The 25,852-nt window shown below is 33.5% G+C and overlaps 1 protein-coding gene across 1 annotated transcript; it reads right to left on the bottom strand.

Annotated features, from left to right (window-relative positions):
• Positions 1 to 97: 97 nt before the first annotated feature.
• On the bottom strand, positions 98 to 25,851 carry LOC123663869 (intracellular protein transport protein USO1). Its single transcript, XM_045598514.1, has 19 exons — positions 25,514 to 25,851; positions 25,336 to 25,444; positions 24,993 to 25,211; positions 21,148 to 21,215; positions 20,747 to 20,891; positions 20,255 to 20,412; positions 19,417 to 19,466; positions 19,256 to 19,322; positions 18,754 to 18,972; positions 16,022 to 16,160; positions 14,537 to 14,642; positions 10,744 to 10,966; positions 10,092 to 10,271; positions 9,102 to 9,366; positions 6,836 to 6,946; positions 6,075 to 6,313; positions 3,331 to 3,906; positions 2,208 to 2,378; positions 98 to 487 (listed from the first exon to the last, which is right to left on the bottom strand). Exons 1-19 carry the CDS (start codon positions 25,631 to 25,633, stop codon positions 404 to 406), a joined length of 3,249 nt encoding a protein of 1,082 aa, XP_045454470.1. The 5' UTR covers positions 25,634 to 25,851; the 3' UTR covers positions 98 to 403.
• Between the last annotated feature and the right edge of the window lies 1 nt (position 25,852).

Below are 25,852 nucleotides of genomic sequence, written 5' to 3'. Positions count from 1 at the left end.
TACGCGGACAAAGTCGCGTTCACAGCTAGTCGCTAATATAACGGACCCTCATCAGTTTTACGAATTTTGTTCGATCGCTACATAATAAAGTTCTTACTTTATTTTAATGTCAAAGACCTTTAATTCAACTATAATTAATAAAAAAAATCTTAATTAAAGTTAGGCGAAAGGTGATTTGTGTCATACATTATTACAACTATTAAAATTTATTAATTTTACGTTTCAGCATTTTATAATACAATTCTTAAAATTTTTAACATGAGATTTGTCATTTCTTGTACTGTTTAGGTTATTCTATAACCAAATTGAGGTAATTTTTAATTAGTTATAACATTATAAAATAAAGTATAAATGAAATACTATATATTAGTTCAAATTGTACAAGTGACACGTTCTTTGGGTGTCAGTGAATGTCTGGATTGTCCTTGAAGTTCGATTGAGCGAGACGTGCGAAATCTTCCGTTAATTCATTTAACTTTGCTGTGTACTGGAATAAAGAATTATTCTTATGAATGAAATATTAGGTACCTATATATTTCAAAAAATGCTATAAATACATATATAGTTCGCGTCATGTAAAAAGAACGCTGGCCTTGAAGCTGCGCAGAAGCGGTTTATCGGTCTATTTAGTAGTATGGGGTAGGGGGCGGGCGTGTTTATCACGTGTCGCATGCTTGCCGGTGATATTGGGTGCTATTGGTTGGACAGTTCAACGTCGACTCAAAATACTATCGCGTAGGATTCTAAAGTTGCAGTGAAGTACTGATGCGTTTAAACAAAAAAATAAAAGAAATGGAATAACAAAGCACGGGCATAATAAGCCTGCCATATATCACTTAAATAAAAAAAAAAATCTATCGCGCACAAAAGTTTTAAATTACGAAATAGTTTTACATAGAGAAGTGAGAAAAATTATTTAAGTATAACATATAAGTCACGTCATGTAAAAAGAACGCTGGCTGTCAAAATGCGCAAAGACGATTTACAGTGTTGCCAACTCTTGAAAAAACGTTTTCGTACTGTTCATTTTTTGGAACAGTCTTATTTGGTAAACAAACCACTGTCAATCGTAATTCACGTTTTTTCCGCATTTATCACTTACTTTCACAACACATTAGCATACGGACACTTGTAAAACTCTATTTACTATTTATTTCACTAAAAAACAAATATCAATTTATCATTTTAAACACATAAAAACTATTAAAATACGAATATCGAGAGTACAGATAATTCATATTTTTGAGTACGACATTTCAATAACTAAAAAATTTGTTGTTGCTTTTGTTTAAAAAAAAAATTGTGATTTTGTAAAGTGATAATTATTATACTTATTTACCAATAACCATTATACGAAGCCGCGAGTGAAAGCCTAATAAAAAAATAAAAGAGTAGTACTTTTGTGCGCGATATACCCATGCGCAAACGCACCCCCTCCAGTTTCTTTCAGCGTTCTTTTTACATGACGCGAACTACACCATTCCAATGAAACCTATGTGAGTTAAAAATATCAACGCCATTTACAAATTCAAAATAGACCTAAGTATAAGAGTTACAAATAGAAGACAACTTTTCATATTAACGAAATGTTTTTTATATATTTTACGAATTTCTATATTAATACCATATACAAATATCAATTACACCTATTTATAATTACAAGTAGGAGGCATTTATAACTAATTTAACAGGAAATTCAAAATTTAAAACAATTAATAGGAAAAGGGATTCGTAATCTCGTGGAACATAGTACCCCTATGTTATATAGGTGTGTTCTAATCGAATTTGCCAATTGTTTTTCTTTAATATTACATTAAATATTACTTAACAGAATTTACTTCTTAATAGACACTAAAATTAAGAATTTGATGCCTGTTTTATAAAAATATGATTTTTAAATAATAATGTTATTTTTGCTTTTACTGTATAAGTTTGATGATAAATAAAACAAATTATAATAAACATTTCTTTTGGTTAGTTGTTTTAATATTTATTAGAATCCATTTTTATAATTTTGTAAAACAAATTTGGTCACAGATATCAAAATCTGGAGCAGCCCGACTGGGGAAGTACCTCGGCCTTACAAAAGATCACATCCATATAATACATCAGGCATCAGGCATCTATAAGCTACAGTAACCGCTTATCATCAGGTGAGCCGTACGCTCGTTTGGCGACCTATTTATATAATTGGGGATCATACTTACATCAATTTGTACATGCTGTTGTCTCTTTTCCTTGTGTTTCCTATCCTCTTGCACTCTACAGTTAACATAATAGTTTATTTGATTCTGCAGTTTCACAAAAATCTTACGATATTCATCTTGTATTCTGTTCATTTCGTTGTTTATGTGGGTGTCTTTTTTCGCCATGTAATCCTGAAACATTTCCAGTTACTCGTACTTAATTATTAATAAAGACCTCATACTCAACGACACGAAATTTTGCATTCTAAATACCAAAACGCAAAATTCATTTGCATGGTTTGCTATACTCTATACGAAAATTTGTCACGAATGGATATCGAATCTACAACCGCTAGTGTAACTGTTAATTGCTTTGACCACTGCTCTAACGAAAAAGTTAGTAAACAATGAATGAAAAAGAATTGGTCGCACTTTAACACTAAGAATTATTGGATGATATTTATATCACCTAAAGCTGCGTTTAGTATATGAATTATGATAAATTTCTAAGTAATAACAGTACAGTTTTTTAAAAAGACTTAGAGTAAAAATTAATACATCTGTTATAACAGACTATCAAAAAATGACAATAATAAGACTAAAGGGCCGTCCACCAAATACGTCACGCAAAATTTTATCATTTTGATGTGCCCCATGTGAAATTTACTAAAGTACCACGAAACAGGTATATAAAGGTATCTGTCTAGGCTCCGAATATGATTTTGTCCCATTTGGTGTCGAGACCCTTGGTCCGTGGGGTCCTAGTGCTATAAGGATTTTTAAGGAAATAGCAAAAAGGTTATTTAACATCACAAGAGACCGAAGAGCTGGCAGTTACCTCGGACAAAAATTACTCTAGCTATTCAAAGGGGGAACGCTGCCAGTATCTTCGGAGCCTTGCCTAAAGGGACTCATTTTAATAATATATTTTAGTTATTATATTATATATATATATTTTAAGGTTTTTAGTTTTAGGTTCATTCTTCTAGTATATATTTTTATACATAGAAGTATATTTGCTACTAGGAATCCCTTATGTCAATATATAATACCGTTATTAAAAAAAATAAGAACCTATGTATACTTGGATTGAACATAAAAATTAGAAAATTCAAATATTTAAACCTATAGTAAGATGGTTCACCTTATATGTAAAAACAGTTCTCTTGGCGTTTTTGTACTTTTCTTGTAACATTTGATAATCAGATTGCACTTTTGAATACTTTTCCTCAACATGCGCCAAGTTTTCCTGTAACTCGACTAACTTAACTTTCAACGCGTGACATTCTTTAGCATTCGAACTAGTTTTCTGTTTCCAATCTTCTTTTTCTCTCTTAGCTATATCTTCTAAGGAACCTAAACGAGAGAGTCTATCTTTGTACTTTTCAGCCTTTAATCGCCATTCGATTAAATCATCTTTTGCCTTTTGACATTCGTTTTGTAGTTCATTGTGTTCTTTTATTAGAACAGATATTTCGTTTTCCTTTGATTCCAGTATCTGCGTAACTTTCGCTCTTTCTGATAATATAAACTGTTTCAAAGTGTCTATCTCTGTAGCTTTTCGTTCGAGTAAGTCTTTTAACTTAGTGACGGCGGTCAACTGTTCTGTTTCCATTTCTTTTAATCGTCGCGCGCAGTTCATTTCGATAGTTTTTATTTCTAATGTGAATTTCTCGGCTATTTGATCGCGTATCGCTTTTTCCTTCATCATTAACTCCGTCTGAAATTAATAATGATATTTTTTTACTCTACAATTTTTAACAATTATTATAATTATAACGATGGAGGGATGAACGATGTATAGATATTCTGTGCATGAACAAAACCAAGAGGAAGGGATGTGACACCACGGTTCATGGTCCCTACACGGCATACTGGTCGGGAGTCCCCTTGTTATCCTTGGGGTCTATGCACCGACAGAGCTGCGCGGAGGTGGGTTATTAAAAGCCCAACAAGAGAGAGAGAGAAATTTTGGGATAGCATGAGAGATGTCTTGAATAAGTGCGGAGAAAATGAACGGATCGTGATGTTAGGGGACTTTAATGGATGGGTTGGAGTAAAGCGTGATGGGTATAAAGGACTTCTGGGTACGTTTGGGGACGAGAGAGTGAATGACAACGGGAGAAGCCTGCTTGAAGTATGCTTGGAATGGAATCTTTGCGTGGCCAACACAATGTTTGACCACAAAAAGATCCATTTGTATACAAGAGATAAGGGTGAGTATAGAAGTATGATTGATTTTACAAGAGATGGAAAGTGCGAGAGTGATATTGAAAGAAGAGTGAATGCAGGAAACACGGCGAATGGAGCTTTGCAATCCTTTTTTTTAACCGACTTCCAAAAAAGGAGGAGGTTCTCAATTCGACTGTATTTTTTTTTTTTTTTTTTTTTTTTTTTTTTTTTTTATGTATGTTACATCAGAACTTTTGACCGGGTGGACCGATTTCGACAAATTTTGTTTTAATCGAAAGGTGGTGTGTGCCAATTGGTCCCATTTAAATTTATTTGAGATCTAACAAATACTTTTCGAGTTATATCTAATAATGTGTTTTTACTTGACGCTTTTTTCGTCGACCTACGTTGTATTATACCGCATAACTTTCTACTGGATGTATCGATTTTGATAATTCTTTTTTTGTTGGAAAGAGGATATCCCTAGTTTGGTACCGTGATAAGGAAACCAGGGTCTGATGATGGGATCCCAGAGGAATCGAGGGAAACTCTCGAAAATCCGTAATAACTTTTTACTGGGTGTACCGATTTTGATAATTTTTAATTTAGTCGAAAGCTGATGTTTATCATGTGGTGACATATAAATTTTATCGAGATCTGATAACTACTTTTTGAGTAATCTTTGATAACGCGTAGTTGCTTGACTATTTTTTCGTCGATCTACGTTGTATTACTTGTCGATGTAATTGAAGTCGGTTTTTTTTTCGTTTGCGAGCAAACACAATTATTGAGCAATCGGAACGTGTCTAACAAGGCTCGTTTGGCTGTGCATGAGGGGGTGTTGGTTCCGACACTCATGTGCGGAATTGAAAGTTGGGTGTGGCAGAAGAAACATGAAAGCAGAATAAATGAAGTTGACATGAGAGCGTTAAGAAGTACCTATGATACGAGTTAAACTGAGTGACACGATAATAAAGTGTGAGATAAGGAAACGTTGTTGTCTAAAAGAAGATGTAGTGACAAAAATTGAGAAAGGTTTGCTCAGATGGCTTGGCCATGTCGAGAGAATGAGTGAAGAACAATTGACGAAAAAAGTGTATAAGGCGAGTGTGAATTGAAGGGTTGGAAGGGGTAGACTTAGGCGGACGTTTCGAGACCAAATAAGGGACGTTTAGATAAAAGGCGAGGTCAAGAGTACCCTAAACTAAAGTTTAATTTTATTATTCATTATTAAAGTAAATATAAAATTAAGTATTTTGTGAATATTTCAAGTATCTACCTGTTACCATTTATTGATAACGAGCAAAAATAGGCAAAAAATGGCGTTTTTTGTATGGGAGCCTCCCTTAAATATTTATTTTATTTTGTTTTTAGTATTTGTTGTTATAGCGGCAACAGAAGTACATCATTTGTGAAAATTTCGACTGTCAAGCTATCGCCGTTCTTAAAATACTGCCTGGTGACAGACAGAAAGAAAGAAACAAATACAGACAGACAGACAGACAGACAGACAGACAGACGGATAGACGGACGGACGGACGGACGGACAGCGAAGTCTTAGTAATAGGGTCCCGTTTTTACCCTTTATGTACGGTATGGAACCCTAAAAATATGTAAACACACAACATACACGCTCTAACTATCCACTAGCAAAGAAACAGAAATAAAAGAAACGAATACTACAACATAGCTTTCGTCTCATGAACAAAACGTCACCTGATGATCGTGGTCGTGGTCGGAATTGCTGTCGTGATCGTGGTAGTTTTTGTGATCGTTGTCGTTATCGTGGTCGCCGTTGTGATCGTGATCGTTATTGCCACACACTCCATGGTCCGTATTAGTGCCAACAGAACGCAAGTCGCTTAGCTTCTTGTAACGTTCTACGATGTACTTCTGGAAAAACTCCGCTTTGCCTTTTAACTCCTTCATTAGGGTTTCATTGCTTTCTTGGGCCGCTAATGAAGATAAAAGATTTTGTGAAAATACCATGTAGTATAGTGATAATAATCAATGTTATATGTTAGATAAATACTCGGTAGTTGCGTTATTACTATACTCGTACTTGTTTATTGCTGAATAATCTACATAACAAAGTTAAATAGAAAGCAAACCAAGTCTTTCAAATGGACTCGACGACTCCTAAACTACTTAACCGATTTTAATCAAATTTGAACACCGTTTGCAGTTTGATCCAACTTAAAAGATAGGCTATATTTTATTTTGATATATTATGTTATTATTCAGCAAAGAATAAGGTGATACGAAGTTCGCCAGGTCAGCTAGTTACTAAATAAACAAAACTTTAAACAGCAACTAATCTTGTGATATGAGTTTTTTTTTTCATTATTATAATGATATTTAAATACTACTTTTGTTTTTAAAATAAAAAAATAAATGGTTTTTGGCAGCTTATGTAGTGTTACGTGCATATAGCACATAAAATATATAAGAAAAAACCAACTGAATATAATATGTACCTAATTTCATGTTACACTTGCTAAGTTGATCTTCTAAAGCCCGTATATGTTTAATTTGTTTCTCGCACTGAGCACAAGCTTCCATTTCTTTTCGCATAGCTGTCTTTTCATCTGAAAGAAAATTACAATTCTGTCAGTCATACTAGGGCTCAAGTAACTAAACAAAGTGTCAACAGTTTGTTGACGTTATAAGGGGATGTGTAAGATAGTGTTATAGATAGTTCTGATGTAGTGCATCCCCAAATGTGAGGTCGTTGCTTCAGTTTCAGCATAGAGCAGATATTTATTTGTATGAATTCAAATATTTGTTTGCGACCTTAGAAGGGTAGATACCCTTATACTAAAAGTATAAAACTGAGAAGTTTGTTCGTTTAAGCGCTCTATAATAAATAAAATAAATAAATATCTACAACATACACACACGGTCGTACAGGACTAATCTCAGAATCTACAGGTCTGAATTGAATTCTTTTTGTTTAGGATATTCCATTTACCGAGGAAGGCTATAGGTTATTTAATATTTTACTACGTTTTTTTTTAAATTAACGCGAATGAAACTGCGGGGAAAAGCTAGTAAATTAATACTAGGTTTCCCGACCATGTCACACAGTGCACGTAAAATTATAAGTCTCGGTTGTTATCATATTCACCTGATAGTGATTGCCACTCGTGGTTGGGAAATGAAATGAAATGAAAACATTTATTTCGCCATAAGGTGATATACACGCTTAACGAAAGTCAAAATGATGTCATTTACAAAAATAATAATACAAATAAATTTCAAAATAAAAACCCGACAATAATAAAAGAAAATCAAGGCAGAAAAATAAATCAAACAATAAAATAAAAATTTATAACTAAACACTGGGTACATTACAAACTAAGATAATATACCCAGATATTATCATTAAGAGCCATTTCACAATTTTTCGCTTTGCAAATTTAGGTAAATTTGGTCGCATCTTTGTGCTATTATAGTTAGAATAGTGTGACAACCAAAAGACCATCTTGATCATTTTCTAATGTATAATAAAAATTAATAACTATGGTATAAAATGTTTTTTACATAATTAATTTTTTAAAAATTTTAAATCTGTTATATAACAACAGTCAATAAATTTAAAATAAAAATAAAAAATCAATTTTATGAAACAATTTCTTTTTAAATTTATTTAGTTTTTTGACTTTACGATATGAATAAAATAGCATTTTATTATGTCCCAGAAAATCTGTATGTGAATGTTAGTTGACCATCAAATTTTGCCGGTTTTAATTTTTTATAAACTCAATAACACCGACAAACATATTAATTAACAAATAACAAGATAAACAGATTTAAATGTTTATTTTTATTGATAATATGAGAAAAAAAAATTATACATTTGTTTACAGAAATTATCATTATATTATTTTACAGTCATTTTCGTAATATGTTTTTATTTTTATGAAAGTTCAAATGCGGTTTATCCACTATAACAACAGGCGCTTGGCGCGTGTGAGCGAAAGAGACGGCTGCGCAGAATTTGGCGTAGACCTTACCTCTAAGAGCGCTGGCGCTCGACCACAGAGTGCTTTGTATATATACGCTCGACTGATTTACTGGGCTTGATGCGTGGTAATATATACTATCTTTTTATTATTTAATATAAAATGTTTACATCTTTTAATTAATTTTTTTTTACCTTAATGATGTAAGTTTACTTTGATGAAGATAGTTCGTTGAAATTTCTTAGTTTTCTAAGAAAAATATCGCTTTTAAAACTATACTTATTTGTAACTTTAATTTTTTTTTATCGATTAATAGAGATACAAATGAAATAAAAATCTGTCCTAGTATTCAACAAAATTATATTACACATATAACGATATTTTTTTAAAAATGGTTTCAACGTAGAGGTTATTAAAAAGTAGGACTTCAAAGTATACATTGCGACCGTTTACCCAGGGAGGAGGCTGATGAAAAGGCTAATAATTTTATACACATAATATATATCAAAATTGTTTCTCCTTATTCCCTTACAACAAGGGTTGCTCTATTAAATTTCAATAATAGAAATTATATTATTGCATCCAATACCGAGATTAATGACGTCAAAATGTTTCAATTCCGCGGATTATTACCAATTTTTGTGAAATGGCTCTTAAGCATGCATTGGAGCAGCGTGGAGAATTCATTTACAAGCCTTTTGGATAGCAGACCTTTGGTCAAAAGTGGGATATTTACAAATTTCAAATCAGTCCAATATAATATGTTATTCAAACTTACCCTCAAGAAACTTGTTAAGTTTTTCAGTAAATTCCTTCTGTTTGTCAGTAAATTCCTTTTGTAGCTCCGATATCCTTTTGTTTGCCCTGTCCAACTCCTCTTTATAGTTACGCACGTCGGCTGTCATTTTCTCCACTAGTCTTTTTTCTTTCTCTATTCTTTCGATATACTCTCTCTCTTGTGATTTGTATTGTTCTAATTCTCTCTGTGTTTTTGTTTGTACTTCTTTTAATTCTCTCGTAACTGCGTCCCGAGCGCTACACACCTGAAGTATTACAAAACTAATAATAAAAAAAGCTAATTAAACTTTTGAAGAAGGACGCACTCATTTATTTTATTTTTTATAACAATTAAACTGATTTGAAATGTAAACTCCAACCAGCGCAACGAAATACACAATCAGGCACAATGAATTCCTTATTCCACAAGAGTAACCTTACAAAAAAAAACAAAAAAAAAAAACAAAGACGGTCCCATATATTTTGTACTAACAAATAAAACTTATTTTAAATTTTATTTTTTTGTCACATCAGTCTTAGTCATAATACATATTTACAAGGGTTGTTTACAAGACTGGAAGATTTGAACATGTAACAAAATTCTTTTATATGGGCACGGGTGCTCATTATAATTGTGTATAAAAAAATTTAAGAGCGATTTTTAAAATCGAAGTGAATATTCGATGCTATTACGTGAAAGATAAATACTCTAAAGGAACCTAACCTAACATCTACAAAATTCTCATCCCAAGTCAGTCATTCAGTATAATTAAAGCCTTGTGTCCTCATCTTATTAGTCAAATTATTGAATACGAATTCATTACAATTTATCAGAAATCCCTTTGATAGATTTGCGTAACCAATACTAAAAGGGAATTTAATCTGGAATCTATCTTTCTAATCCCTAATAGAAATCCCCTAAGATCAAGATGAGAATACAGAACCACAAAAATTGTTTACTTCCCACTTTCTCATCAAATGAATCACACACCTGCAGATACAACATCTTCAACTCGGTGTTTTCTTTAAGCGTTTCTTTTAATTGCCCGTTATATCTCTCTAACTCACGCATGAGATCCGCATTTGCTTCCTGAATGAGAGACGCCCGACTGCCTTTTTCAGTTTTAAGCTTTTCATACTCCATTTCAAGCTCTGCATATTTCAATTCCAGCTATAAATTGACAGTTTATCATTAGTTGTCTGCATGTTTGCAAGAATACATTAGATATTTATTTTAATCATCTTTATTATGGGAAAAGAAAAAGGCAAGTAAACCTTACTTGCTTAGTTGCTTCCTGATATTAAATTATAAGTTTCCTATGAAGGACATTAGCAACAGTGTGCCAACTAATTGACAGCTTACTTAGAAAGATGAAAGGAGTAGATAACTAAAGAAAGTAGTGCTTTCAAAATGTAACTGTGTTAATGCTTGTTTTTTGACAGTTATAACATAACTACTACGGCTATATATATATACTACTAATAATTTGTAGAAGGTTTTTATGGAATGAAAAATTAAGGAAATTGCACAGAAAGTTGGAATGTTCATAAAACCTAACAAATATTTTAAATTCATAAATTAACAGTTCACGAGAGGGGTAAGGGGAAGTCAGGTAGCCTAGTTTACCAGTATCTTTACTTACATTTTTTATTTCAGCCCTTAGATCTTCCGTATCTTTCCTCATTATTTCATTTTGCTGTTTGTACGTTTCAACTAACTCACTATCAGAGTTGGTTCCCAGTAACTCCAGTTTGTTCTGTAGCATGGCCAATCGTGAATTGAGTTGCATTTCTATACCTTTTTGTTCTTCTAATTTTGTCCGTAATTCCGACTCTTGCTTTCGATGTTGTTCCAATCGTTTTTCACTGTAACCAATAGTAAATGTTATTTAAGAGCCTGTTTTATTGTTTCTGGTTAAGTTTATCTTGTACATAAGTTAGTGATTGGCTGTATCTATGGGAGGTAACACAAATGCTACAACTGAACATACCCTCTGTTTTAACTAATCTAATTAATTACAAATTTTAGATTCATAAGTTGCGAATAGTAAAATTCTTCTATATACATCTTATGATATACACACACAGTCATCTTGTCTTTAGGTAAGCAACTTAATGCTTGTGTTATAGATAACAACCGGCCGATATAGTCGTCGGGGATAGTGCAAATCCGCGTATCTGCTATAGGTAGGGAGCGCGTATCTGCACTAGATGTAACTTTACAGGGGAAGGTTAAAATTTAATAAGTTTTTTATTTAAACGAATTTTGAGCTCATTTTTACACAGAGAGTAATTATTTAGGTATGTGTTCTATCTCTTGTTAGGAAAAGTATTCCCTTAAAGTAAATCATTTAGGCCCTACGTCAATTACCCGGATTTGATTTGACCAACATTGGAATCTAAGAGTAAGTTACGCGGTTTTGAAATGAAACAAAACTAACTAAAAAATCTAATTCCTCTATGTTTTTCGATCTTTGCCATATCAATAGCCATTCTCCCTTTCCTGTCTAAAGTTTTAGAGAGTCTTGCCTATCAACAGATAACTTCACTTCTTTCCTCTAATGATATCCTAAATCCTTATCAGTCCAGTTTCCATAAAGGTCATAGTACGGCTACGGCCCTTCTAAAAATGTGGTGATCTTCAAATTTATTCTCACGCTAAACTGACGATTTACCTACATCAATAAACAATTTAAAAATGACTTAAAGAACTTATATACGTGGAATAACTTCTAACTTGACATTCGAACTCCTGACTTGACAAGATGACAATGTGTCCGAATTTTGCAATCGTCTCAAGTGGCTTCCGATTCACTTTCGCAGACATACTCACATACTCTCGTTACTATATTGTATAACTTTTCATTCTGATACACCTCTGTACGTTAAGTAGCGTTTCAAATATCTTTGTATTACGCACGACTGCACCCTTAGATCCGAGTCTACTTCGATGCTCGAAACTCCAGCCCACACTACTTCTTTTTACTCCCAACTCTTTTTCCGTTAAAGCTGTTCAACTTTGGAATGCTCTACTTCCTCCTATAAAAATACCTCAAGGCGCACTATTTCTCACTTAAAATATTATAATTGTTTTTAATATCTCTGCATAATATCATGTATGAGTATTACTACACTTGTAATATGTATTCTATGCATTTATCTATATTATATGTGTTTCGTTTATAAGTACAGTATTTTTTGCGTATGTTTATTTAGATATATATACTAGCCGATCCGTGCCCATGTTGGGCGTTAATTATTATTTTTGTGAAGCAAATATATAGTAGTTTTCATCTCGCTCGCATTTCTCCGACTTGATTTACATGTACTATATTATATTTTTCATTGAAATTTTTCTTCAATAACAATAAAAAAATTCTGTGGTGTCATGGGACACCAGGTAGGAACGAAGTTCCTTCGGATAGTATAGAAGCAAAACAATTTGAAAAAAAAATTTGAAATTTTAGATATATTTTCTAGTTCGTAATTTTTTTTAATTTTGTTGAATGGTTTTTAATTAAGTACATACAAATATTTAGGAAATTTAGTATTTTAGAAAACATCAAATACCGTAAAATGAAATAAATAAAACAAAAAAATAATAATAATAATTCAAAATATTAAGTGAAATAAAAAAACATATCGCTGGCCCCGGGCAATAAAGCGGTATACGCCGGTTACACCCTTTTTAATGTTATTTAATTTTTGGCTTCTCTGAGTATCAATCTATCACTCTTATTTTTTTCAGTTTTTTTCATTAATATTTCGTTAGAATAAATGACAATAACCGTTTTATTGCATGGATAATTCTCTTACGACTAAGTTATGTATTTATTGCATTACTCTAAGAAACATAACACAAAAAACCGGTGAACATCTTTACAGTAATTGTTAATGATCTTGCAATTAAAATAGTATCATCTATGAATTGAATTATACATTTTTTTAATTATTTCATTAAAAAATTATACGATTTGTTTTTAAAAAATTATTTTTAAAAGCTTAAATTGGTAAAAAAAATAGCTTTCATTTGACATATTGTACGTCTGTTTTGGATCACTGTACACTGCACTATAAACAAATTAGCTTCTTTTATTTCTCCTGTAAAATTTGATTTTTGATATTTATCGCTTTATTGCCGCTTATTGATATTTACCGCTTTATTGCCCGGGGACAGCGATATGTCTTTATTTCTGTCGACAGTATAAGATTTACTAGTAATATTTTAGTTTTACAAACGTCATATTATACAGTCGTGTGACTGATATTACGTCACTTCTGTTATATATTTTTCTTACGGTTTTAGTATCACATTTTTTTTCAGTTCGGTCGCCAAGCCAAATATCAAGCCTGCCGTAAGGAATTCGTTCCAATATAGCCTATATAACTCCTGAACAGTGTAGCTTTGATCAGTATTTGCGAAGAGTACAAACAACAACCCTATAAACAAACAAAGTTAGAAACTTTACCTCTTTATAATATTAGTATATATGTGTATGTGTGTATGGGCGTGTGGGTGTGTGGGTTTGTGGGCGTGTGGGTGTGTGGGCGTGTGGGTGTGGGCGTGTGGGTGTGTGGGCGTGTGGGTGTGTGGGCGTGTGGGGGTGTTGGTGTGTGGGTGTGTGTGGGTGTGGGTGTGCGTGGGTGTGGATGTGTGCGTGCATGTATATATGTATGCATGTATGTATGTATGTATGTATTTGTCTTTTTACTCGATAATTGATATCGTTTTAGGTGACACTATTCGTCACTTCTCTTTATACACTTCCCTAACGCTTTCACTTGCCGTGTCCTATATAAGGTTAAGGTTGTCTGGTTATTATTATTTATTTTTATTCTTTTGCTATTATTATTATTCTAACAATAATCATCTCCTTTGTCTGAGGTATTTTCTTGTCTAGTTGAATGTTTTCGTGATAAATGTTGCTGATATTCTTCTTCAGTAATATCCCCTACTTAATATGAACAACATAGATCACATGCATCTCTTTTCGGTTGAAACAAGGGTATGTACCTTTCAGAACATCTTCAAAAAGTTTTCTGGAAGCCACTCCCTGTCTTTTTTGTTACCTTTTCAACATAGATACGGTATAGTTCATGTTTAAATTGTATTATTGGCTCTTTCTTTTGTCAGATACGCGATATTAACCAATGCTATTTACGCGGTTTTGCACTAACCCCGACGATATTACATTCAGACTCAGGCGAGAATAAAACCGCAGCCCACGGGACAGAAAGCAGCAGGCTAGTAAAATGGATTTTAATATAAAAATAAATAAAAAACTTTTATTTGTTTTCCTTTATTACGTCAGATAGCTTTATCAGCTAAACTTTTATAAAGTGTAGCATATCTCTCATAAATTGTTGTTACCTCTGTAGCTTTATCAATAAAAGAATTATGTAATTATTTATAGTTAAATTAGAAATAATTTATACCGTTTTGTTAGTTCATCTTGCAGAGTTGACAGTTTTTGCATCTGCTGTTTATAGCGATTCAGTACTTCTTTAAGAGTCGCAAATTTTCCCGGGGATGGTGGATCGGCTGTTAAAATTATTATTATAAAATTAAAACTTTCTTTATTCAAGTAGGCTTTAACATATAGTAGGAGATCATTGATATATATTAATAATAGTAAAAGACCTAGAATTGAACCCAGTTGAACAACTATTTTTAGCAGAGGTAATTAATCATGTGTATTTTTGTTTATGAATATAATACATAACTTTTAGTGAAATAGACATTCATTAAATATATGATCTTTACAACGTAATTCCAGTAGTAGAATAATAACTATAATTACTTTAATTTAAAAAAAAATCTTGAAATCATCATCATAGGTAAAAAAAAATGTTGTTTTCAACAAATTTCAGTATAAAATCATCGTAAAATATTGTAAACATTTTTGAATATCATATCAAAAATTGACCGCTCCAGCGGGGTTCGAACCCGCGTCTCCGACTTGCCGTGTCGGCGCTCTAGCCAATTAAGCTATGGAACGATGCACCCGCTCGAGCGAAAATTTTCGATATGATAATTTTTAATTTTCGGTTTAAGCGAACCGTGGCGCCGTCTATAGTGAGCTCTTTACAGAAACCCGTAACTATTCAAAGTTTCATATTACAATGAAAATCTTTGACAGGAGACGACACCGTGCTATTTTTAATATCTAAGATTTTTATTTTTGTGTTACCCACATTAGGAATTCTAAACATTTTTGAATATCATATCAAAAATTGACCGCTCCAGCGGGGTTCGAACCCGCGTCTCCGACTTGCCGTGTCGGCGCGAACCGTGGCGCCGTTAGAATTCCTCCGTAGAATTCCTAATGTGGGTAACACAAAAATAAAAATCTTAGATATTAAAAATAGCACGGTGTCGTCTCCTGTCAAAGATTTTCATTGTAATATGAAACTTTGAATAGTTACGGGTTTCTGTAAAGAGCTCACTATAGACGGCGCCACGGTTCGCTTAAACCGAAAATTAAAAATTATCATATCGAAAATTTCGCTCGAGCGGGTGCATCGTTCCATAGCTTAATTGGCTAGAGCGCCGACACGGCAAGTCGGAGACGCGGGTTCGAACCCCGCTGGAGCGGTCAATTTTTGATATGATATTCAAAAATGTTTAGAATTCCTAATGTGGGTAACACAAAAATAAAAATCTTAGATAGTAAAATATTGTTTTTAAAATAGTCTTATTCAGTTATTAAATTTGTTTTTCTTTTTCTTTCTTATAATTTTTTTTTATATTGTGTAATTAATTGTATCAATGTAATTTAGTACCCTTCTCCTAAATAGAGAAAGAGGCCTATGCCTAGCAATGGGATATTATCACGTTACAGACTCAATAAGTGCTACTTCTTTAAAATCGTAGAAGTATTTTACAGGAAAAAAAAATTATAATTAAATTGAATTAATTACCTTTATTAAAAGTGTTGTCCGGTAAAGCCTCCATTAGTATTTGGTTAAGTGTTGTTCTCCAGTTCTCATACTCCCTTTGGCCTGTCAACACTTTATTGCGACACATAACTAATTCTTGTGCAGTTACTTCCAATTTAGACTGAAAAGAAAGTGTTTTTATTTTTTATGTATACTAATATTTATAAAGCTGAAGAGTGTGTAAGGTTAAACGCGCTATTTACAGGAATAAGGGAACATACCCATATTACGTGACCTGTTATTACAATTTTTAACCCCCTCCCCACCCTTGGTGACTACTCATAGTATTTGTTAAGACCCTCCCTCCCCCTCCAGTTTTCACGTAGTAATTCAGAAGTATGGCTTAAATAAAATTTTAACCATTACCACAGTTTTTGATCAGCTGACATCCTGGCATATTTGCATCAGTGTTGCCACTTGTGAGTTTAGAAATCGCATATTTGAATATAGCCCGAAAAAGCGTGAGATTTTTCTAGTGATTAATGACTACGAGACGAAAACCTAAGACCCCCTGTGACCAAGCGTGGTATTTTTAAAGACCTCCCTCCCACGAACGGGTCACGTAGTATGGGTACGTTCCTTAAATAATAATATTGGTTCGAATTGAAAATTTCTTTTGGTATTGGATATTCCATAATTCCATTTATAAAGGAAGGCAACAATTAAGAGAGGAGCATCAATAAAAAAATGTTATAAATAGAGATTGCAATCCGGTAAACCGGATCCAGTGATGGTATTTTTTGAGAAAATTATCACACCGTTGAAAGATAGAGCGTGATTCTTAAGTGTAACTTCCTTTGGCGTTGAGATAAAAGACTTGATTGATGTTTTAGAGCCATTAAATTTGCTATAGATGCGTTATAGTAAAGATATTCAACTCTATTTACAGCTAAAACAACACTTATGTTGCTTAACTTATTGTAATAGAATTAAAGAACTTCACATTGTAGCTTGCAAAATATTAAGAAATATTATGATTAAAATTAGGGATGTTTTGAAGCCTCGCAACCGTAACCGAAATTATCGTATATCCGAAATAAAAATCGATCTGTAACCTTAAAATATACATACTTAAAAGTTTCGGTTCATTTCGCAGAGATTCGCCGAAGAAAGATTTTGCAGAAGGAATTTAAATATGTTGTGCTTTGTTTTAATATTTTTCCGGGCAAATAACACAAGCCGTGCGTGTCTTTTATTTTTTAGAATACTTAGAATTTGTAACAGTAACTAATACAATAAATCAGTCAGTTCAGCCTATTGCAGTCCACAGCTGGACAAGGCCTGCCCAAGTTCGCGCCAGACATCTCGGTTTTCTGCAATCGTCATCCAGCTTACTTAGGTCGACGGTCCAACGTACCGGAGGATGTCCCACACTGCGTTTCCCATTACGCGACCTTCACTCCAGGACACGTCTGCTCCAACGGCCATCGGTCCTGCGACACAGGTGGACTTCAACTTGCTAATTCTGTGGGCTATGTCGATTATTTTCGGTCATTTTCGCGGTAAGTCTCATTTGTAATCCTATCTTTGAGAGAGACTCCAAAAGCATAGCCCGTTCCTTTGCACTTCCATTGACTTTAAACTTGTGGACCAGTCAGTTCACGTCTCGGCACCGTATGTTAAGCACGCATTGCACCACCATTCTTTTCTCATTTTTTCACCATTTTTTTCCGGGGTGATAGAGCGCTCACAGTAGGCGCTCTATGGACGAAGGCGGCCCGCAAATGGCGGGCCAACCGCCGGGGCATCGCTTTAGCACGCGACAGCGATCCCGTGGCTCCCCTATGGTGATGAGGGCACCGCTGGGTTTTAGGAGGTAGTCTGGGTTGGCCAGTAGTCCCACACTCCCGCCGGCCCCGTCGGCGGGGTGCATAAAAGTATTTCCCCGCGAAAAAAAAGACAGGATGCATTGCTCGAGGACTTTTGTCTTCAAGCATTGCGAAATCTTCTATGTGAAGACTCGACAAAGCCTGCCAAAAGCCGCCCAGCCCCACCGAATTTTCCTGTCGACTTCCTTGTCGAAGTTGTTTCGGTAGACATCATAATCCTGAACAACTTTGAGAAGGGTACAATTGTATGATACCGGGACTTTTGGTCGACATAACTTGCGTTTTCTCCAAAATCATACCGAAACAGCCTTGTCGGGAGGGCTCATTTAGGCCACCCAGCATTTGGCCTAGATCCTCCGTCTTCGCAAATGTGAGAGGTGTATTCGACATTGACGTTGATACCTCGTTCCCCCAATCTAAGGTTTTAAAGACATCCTTCAGCGTAGTGGTAAACAGTTTCGGAGACATTACATCCCCTATTATTGGAAAAATTAAAATGACAAACCCAGCTCTTTGATCCGCTGTTAACACGATGTGTTCGAAATTTAACTGTTTGTGAGTAAAACGAATTTTTTGAATAAATTTGGAACTAGGCCTAATTCGACAATTATCTATAATTTGAAGAATAAAGTTGAGAAATCCTTTCCACAGCTACATTTTTAGCTTTAATAGAAGTTGACGACGCGTTGGCGCTACAGTCACATCACTGGTTTGTGGCTGTTGCGCTGGCGGTTGCGGGTTCGATACCCGCACATGACAAGCATTTTTATTGGCCATAAAGATGTTTATTGGGGTCTGGCTCTTTGTGCAGCCCTTGCGGGTCTCCCAACCGTGCCTCGGAGAGGACGCTAAGCCTAAATAAAAAAAGTTATATAAAATCCTTACCCCAAGTTCTTTTACTTGCTCCCTGGCTGCATTTCTTTCTGATGTTAATTGGAACATTTTTTCTTTTAACCGAGATGTCTCACCACTAACTAGCCTGCTCTGTGCCGCTTCTAGTTCGCTGGCCAACCTATTTATTGTTGCTCCTTTTTCTATTAAAATCTCTTCTTTTTCTTTGTCACGCTCCCTACACTGTTTTTCAAGCAATTTAATTTCATTGTCCTAAAAATATATACACATAAAATTTTTATTTAACCTTTCACATAATAATAACTATAATATGATTATGTAGAGTAAATTTTTGATATAAAAAGGTTTTATACTTTCATCTAGAAGGACTTAAGATTTTAATCATGAAATAAATATGTTTCTTAGATACTGAAACAATTTAAAACGTGAGACTTACACATAAAAATTATATGAAAAATATATACGGTCGAATTGAGTAACCTCCTCCTTTTTTGAATTTGGTTCAAAAAGAATAAAAAATATTTTACATACTAACTTTTTCATCCAGTCTATTCTTAGCCTTCATCAAATCATTATGTAGCCTATCCATCTCTTCGCGATGTCTAGAATTACAAAAAAATATGGTTTTAATTCAAATTTATATAAATATTTAACAGTTCTAATATTGCAAAAATTAATATGAAAAATAAACTTTACCTGTCTTGTTGTTCTCTAAACAAGGCATCGGTATCATGTGAGTGCGCCACCTATAAAATATAATTGCTTACTCTGATTTGTTACAATAATTTATGTTTTTTAAAATGTACAAATGTATGTTGTGAATGTGTATTTTGCTTTATCCAAATATCTGAATTTGTAAAATAAATCTAAAGGTTTTTGTTTGGTAGTTTAATGAACTTTTTCATTTGAGGATCTGCTGATCTGTGTTATCATTATCACTATTATTATTATGTATAATAAAACTAAGTTGATAAAATGTGCGAGCGGATAAAACTTAAAAAGGAGTACCGGCACGATAAAGGGACTTATATAGTGTGATAGCCCTTTATCCCCCCTCGAACAAGAAAGTTCCCCTTTTCACCTAAAGTGCGTTTGTACAGATATAAGGGCTTTTCCAACCCTTCAACTTGGAAAAATTAAGTGTAGTGGCGCCATCTGTTGTCGAGTATTTGAACTTCATTCAGAAAAACGCTTATTTGGGTTGCATTTCGAAAGGCGCTGGGAGCAATTGCAGCATGTGTAGTAATGGCGCGAAATTTAAAATTCCAATTTCAATAAAGTCTTAAATTACATTTGTTACTATAGTAAAGTTATCAAATTTTATGTATTTATACAGCAGTAGCTAACTTATATTTTGGAGTTAAAGCGACATAATTTTAGTTATTCAAATTAGTTCTAAACACATTTTAAATTTAAGTTTTTAAATTTCGCGCCTTTACTACGTATGCTAGAGCTGCAGAACCTATTGTTACGGCTATTGTTATTTTTGTATTTTAGATTTCACTACACATAAATTAGGAAGCAGTTGACGTACTTGTAAGGTATGGAGTCGCTGTTGAGCATCTTGTAGTGCACTGTCGGTAGCCCTCAGTTCCAATCTCAGTTGTTCTTTTTCATTCTCACTTTGCCTAACTTTTTCACGGAGAGCACTCATTTGTTGTTCTAGCTCCAATGACTTATGGTTGCTTGAAGCTGCAAGGATAAGACTTGGAATATTCAACAGGTGCAAATTATTGTTAATACAGGGGAAACTTATTAAGTGATCGCTTAAGATGTAATGGTGTGTGTGCCGTGTCGGCGGCGCCCAAACACCGACGGCCACGGGCTAGGTTTCCGCTCGGAGTGGATATTTGTGCTTATACAAATATTTATTTCCGGTCTGGTTGTTAGTCCTTATGGGCCTCTCCACTGTGCCTCGGAGAGCACGTTAAGCTGTCGGTCCCGGTTGTTATCATGTACACCTGATAGCGATCGTTACTCATAGTAGGGAATATATCGTCCAGATACAGACAGTTATCTTACTGACCAAGCAAATGTCGAGATTGCTGTAATGAAAGTTCAGCCTTATCTTTGTCAAGCACAGCAGCAGAGAATTTCGCTCGTAAACTGTCTATTTCTGTGTCAAGTTCCTCTATTTTTGTTGCAAATTGTTGACATTCTTTAACCCGCATCTGTAAGACAGACATATTTAAAACAAGAGTGTTAATTGTAATAATATTACATATTTTATTTGGATATAAATATGAACAATTACAATAAATTAATAGCAGTTTTACAAATAAATATTTAATTTTTCACATCAATAAAATTTTCTTTAAGGACTATGGGAGCCATCTTCGCCGTCAGCTTTTCGCCGATTATCGATTTTAAATTAATAGTTTTTGTCATTTTAGCAATAGAGAAATGGTAAATCAAATATTTTAATACCTCATATAAGACTTTCAGTTGTTCATTATTCATAAGTTCTTGTCTATTGTCATAGCCATTGAGTTGTCCTGAAAATTAAATGGAATCACATCAAAAGATTGGACACTTGGCACAATTGGCGATGATGTTGCTTGCTGCTCCTGGGTTTCAAGTTTGACTCAACCTAAATCTAGGTATAATATATATTATTTTATATGTATGATAAACACGGACTATTTTCGGCAACTCGACGTCTTAATTTAATTTAATTTACTCTTTATTGTACACATAAAAAAAGTTTACAATTTACAAAACGATTCACAAAAAGAAATGTACAACAAGCGGTCTTATCGCTAAACAGCGATCTCTTCCAGACAACCAGCTTGGAGGAGATAATGTGAAAAAAGCGGAAAGAGTGTACAGAATTAGAATTAATAGAACAGGAAGAAGACCAAATATACACACATACATGCATACATATACATACATACACATATTAAAAATATATTAACTATACAAAAAAAAATTACAGAACACATTACATAATAATATGTACACACACTACGCATATAAATACATGTCAACATAAATACATATATACACACATACATACATAATATTATACATAACTAAGTACTAAGACGTCTTAATGCGCCTTTTGCGTGATTTTTATTTTATTTTATATGTATATTCATTAAAAAAATATATGTGTATCAGTCAGCTGTTACCTAAAACTTGGATACTTGTATAGCTTATGAATAGTTATAGTTGAATATGATACATATTGCTAGCTGACCCTGCAAACGTTGTTTTGCCATATATGTTATAATCTCCTTTAATCACCCCCCCGCCCCTTATAGCTTAGAGGTATGAAAAATAGATGTTGGCTGATTCTCAGACCTTATAGTGCACACAAAATTTTATAAAAATCGGTCCAGTTGTTACGGAGGGGTATGGTAACTAACATAGTGACATGAGAGTTTTATATATAAGATGATTATAGTCGTCCTAAAATAAGAGACCCATTTGGACATTTGATAAATACCCCAGAGCGTAACTTGGTACAAAACTGTAAGAAACTATTAAAGAATTATTAATAACATAAAGTGTTTTTAAACATACGTAAATTTTTTGGCGCGTTAAATAATATGATAGAATATATTGGGAGTATTTTTTTCACGCATAGTAACATGCAATTTCTAATTATTATGAAACATCTCAAAAACAGTTACGTTGTAAGCCTTTTTTTTAAACACTAGTACTGTAACTAAATAATTACTGAATTTCATTAGCACACACAATTCACTAGCTTCATTCAATTTTAATCGTAATTAAATATTGTGTCGTGATACTGAAACAAAGAGCTTGGCGCTCAATGTCATAAATAAAATTTTGATTTGACTAATTAACCGCGCTAAAATCCGAAAAAATTGTTTCATTATAATGATTTAATTTCGTGTAAACAATAGAAAACAATATAAAAATATACAATAATGACAAATCGACTTTTTGTACCATTGTATTATTTCATATTACCGACAGTATTAAAGTTTTTTTGGTTTTAAAGAGGTTTACAAGTCCATGTACAGCTCAAGCACAAAGATCCGATCTTTGCGAGTGGAGAGTCTCACAGGCGTGCGCATTCCTGTAGGAAGGGACCGAACCCTGTACCTGGTATTTACGCAAGAGGAGAAGAGATTGCTGACTGACCAGGGATACGGGTCCGGTGAGGGATCGCGCGTCTTAACCATTCATGAGGCGCAGGGCCAGACCTATGAGGACGTCATCGTCATCCAGACAAATACAAGGAGGCTCAAGATCCACGACAGCGTTTCGCACGCTGTAGTCGCGGTGACTAGACACACCAACACCTGTGTCTACTACACCGACGACCGTGACGACGCAATTGGTCGCTTTGTGGCGAGGGCAGCGGAGATGACGGACAAGAAAATCCTTGAGCATAGTCTCAAGATGGCCATTCACCATAGAGATGCTGCCGTCATTGAGAATGTGCTCAAAATGTTGGAAAATGTAGAGGTGTGAAGACATCATTGTATTGTAAAAGTGTAAAGTAAGTAATATAAATAATAAAATTGAATGTAATAGTATAGGAATAGGATAATGTAATTGTAATGATAAGGCTTTATATATTTACTTAATAAGATAGGATTAGTCATATAATATATTAATAAAAATTAAAAATAATTGTGTTTGCTCGCAAACGAAAAAAAAACCGACTTCAATTACATCGACCAGTAATACAACGTAGATCGACGAAAAAATAGTCAAGCAACTACGCGTTATTAAAGATTACTCAAAAAGTAGTTATCAGGTCTCAATAAAATTTATATGTGACCACATGATAAACATCAGCTTTCGATTAAATTAACAATTATCAAAATCGGTACACCCAGTAAAAAGTTATTACGGATTTTCGAGAGTTTCCCTCGATTCCTCTGGGATCCCATCATCAGATCCTAGTTTCCTTATCACGGTACCAAACTAGGGATATCCCCTTTCTAACAAAAAAAGAATTATCAAAATCGGTACATCCAGTAGAAAGTTATGCGGTATAATACAACGTAGGTCGACGAAAAAAGCGTCAAGTAAAAACACATTATTAGATATAACTCGAAAAGTAGTTGTTAGATCTCAAATAAATTTAAATGGGACCAATTGGCACACACCACCTTTCGATTAAAACAAAATTTGTCGAAATCGGTCCACACGGGCAAAAGTTCTGATGTAACATACATAAAAATAAAAAAAAATACAGTCGAATTGAGAACCTCCTCCTTTTTTGGAAGTCGTTTAAAAAAGAAATTTAAATGGATAAAACGATTCCTAAGCACAAAAAAAAGTACCTAACTACTAACAATAACATAGATTAAGTGTACATTGTAAGTAGCAAATAAGTGTACATATATTGTAGTTAGAAAATAAGTGTACATATATTGTAGTTAGCAAATAAGTGTAAATATAATAAAAATAATTAGTATATAAGAATATAAAAAAAAGCAATATGTAGAATAGTCTTGGTCAGTGGACTCGCGTCGACTTGAAGAAATTTGAAATTTTAAGACTAGTTATTAAGGCTTCTAGATTCTAAGTTGCGGTGAAGTACCGATGCATGTTAAAAAATAATCATAATAATATATGGAATAACAAAAGCACGGGCATAATAAGCCTGTGGATATATCACATAATTAAAATAAAAAAAAAAAAAAATTAAATTTTAAGTTAAATTTCTGATCAAAATTTTAATCAAATACATTTTACATTACATAATCAAATTAATTAAATACTCATACAAACTTGAATCGACTTATCGTGAGTATCGAATACCGAGTTATATGGTGACTTTGCTATTTACGTCCCGATGACATATGTCCAAATGGGCCTATAATTTAGTGACGACTATAGGCAAAAGTATATAATTTGACAGCAAAATATTAAATGCATACACATATATTTGAAACTAACTGCCCTACTAACCTACTAACCCAACAAACTTCTCTCTGTCAAAAGTTAATGGTAAAAATTAAATGTCTAGATTTTTTTAAATTTTAATTTTTAGTATTAAAACTTTCCGTGGGCTTTAAGGAACGTACGAAAATATAAACTAGTCAAATTTGTCAAGCCATTATCGAGTTATGCGGTTAAACATTCATTTTTATTTATATAAAAAATATTAAAAAAAATATTTTTTAACACTTTCACGGACACTGAGTACTGATTAGAATACCCAATTTTGCACTAAAATTTTTCATACAATTTACTTTTTTATAATATCCTGTCCGCTTTAATTATAGCAGCTTATACGTTTCTTTTATAAAGGCAATACATATAAATCAAACCGGGCATACCTCCGAAATCTTGATTAAAGTAGTGATTCTGCCCATCTCCAGCTCCAAACGGACTGAAAGGCTGTTTCATTGCATCTTCATGAATTCTCATGTGCTGAATATGGTTTTTTGGGGTCTCACAGTAAGGTTTTGGCGAATCGGAGCCGAGTTGGGATTCTTTTAAATGATTTAATGATTCTACATATGTGGGAGGTAAACCAGTCCTACTAGGATGATGAACTGTAAAAATATAAAATAATGTAAAAGTTTAAAGATGTTTATAATAATTATATATATATAACAAAGAGTTATTAAAGTAAAGATGTGTTTTTTAAATTCTAACTATACTGTCGTATTTACGTACCACCATTAGCACGGGTGGCATCTAATGTGTAATTGCCGCTACTGTTTACAGAACTATTCTCATCATCGTCTTGAAGATCGTCGAAGGCGTTCTCTAAATTATGTTTCAACTAAAACAATAAACAAACTTTGTAACCTAATGTCACACCAATACAGCTCTACTTTATGTCATAACGTACTTCTTCGTTTAAACGTTTTTGGTCCTCAAGTTCTTCTTGCTCTTCGAGTCTGTCTTGTGCGCTGTTATTAATGTGAATACTCGCTGCCCCTTGAAACAAACTCATGCCAGGGCCTTCCATGTTTATAAATTACACAAAGATATTAGCAAACTTTTCAAAGTTTTTTACATCATTATTAAGTCCCTAAATCGATATGTTTCCTTTAATATTAGCCTTAATAATGTAATGACACTTTGTTGTGTTTTGTTTGGTTTTAATCAAAGATGTTTTATTAACTTTTCTACTTTTACAAAGTGACATTTATAAGTGTCTTTCGAATTTTTTTATCAACGATAACAT

This window comes from Melitaea cinxia, chromosome 21 (assembly GCF_905220565.1).
Source record: "Melitaea cinxia chromosome 21, ilMelCinx1.1, whole genome shotgun sequence".
Taxonomy (NCBI): domain Eukaryota; kingdom Metazoa; phylum Arthropoda; class Insecta; order Lepidoptera; family Nymphalidae; genus Melitaea; species Melitaea cinxia.
The sequence above is the reverse complement of the archived record's forward strand: the minus strand, read 5'-3'. Positions and strand labels throughout refer to the sequence as shown.

Bases quoted from the DNA above. Each gene is read 5' to 3' on its own strand.
- LOC123663869 (XM_045598514.1), bottom strand. From the start codon at position 25,633: ATGGAAGGCCCTGGCATGAGTTTGTTTCAAGGGGCAGCGAGTATTCAC. The intron at 19,467-20,254 runs GTACGTCAACTG...TATATTTTATAG, and splicing joins AGCGACTCCATACCTTACAA to GTGGCGCACTCACATGATAC. The intron at 19,323-19,416 runs GTAAAGTTTATT...TTGTAATTCTAG, and splicing joins TTTAGAGAACAACAAGACAG to ACATCGCGAAGAGATGGATA.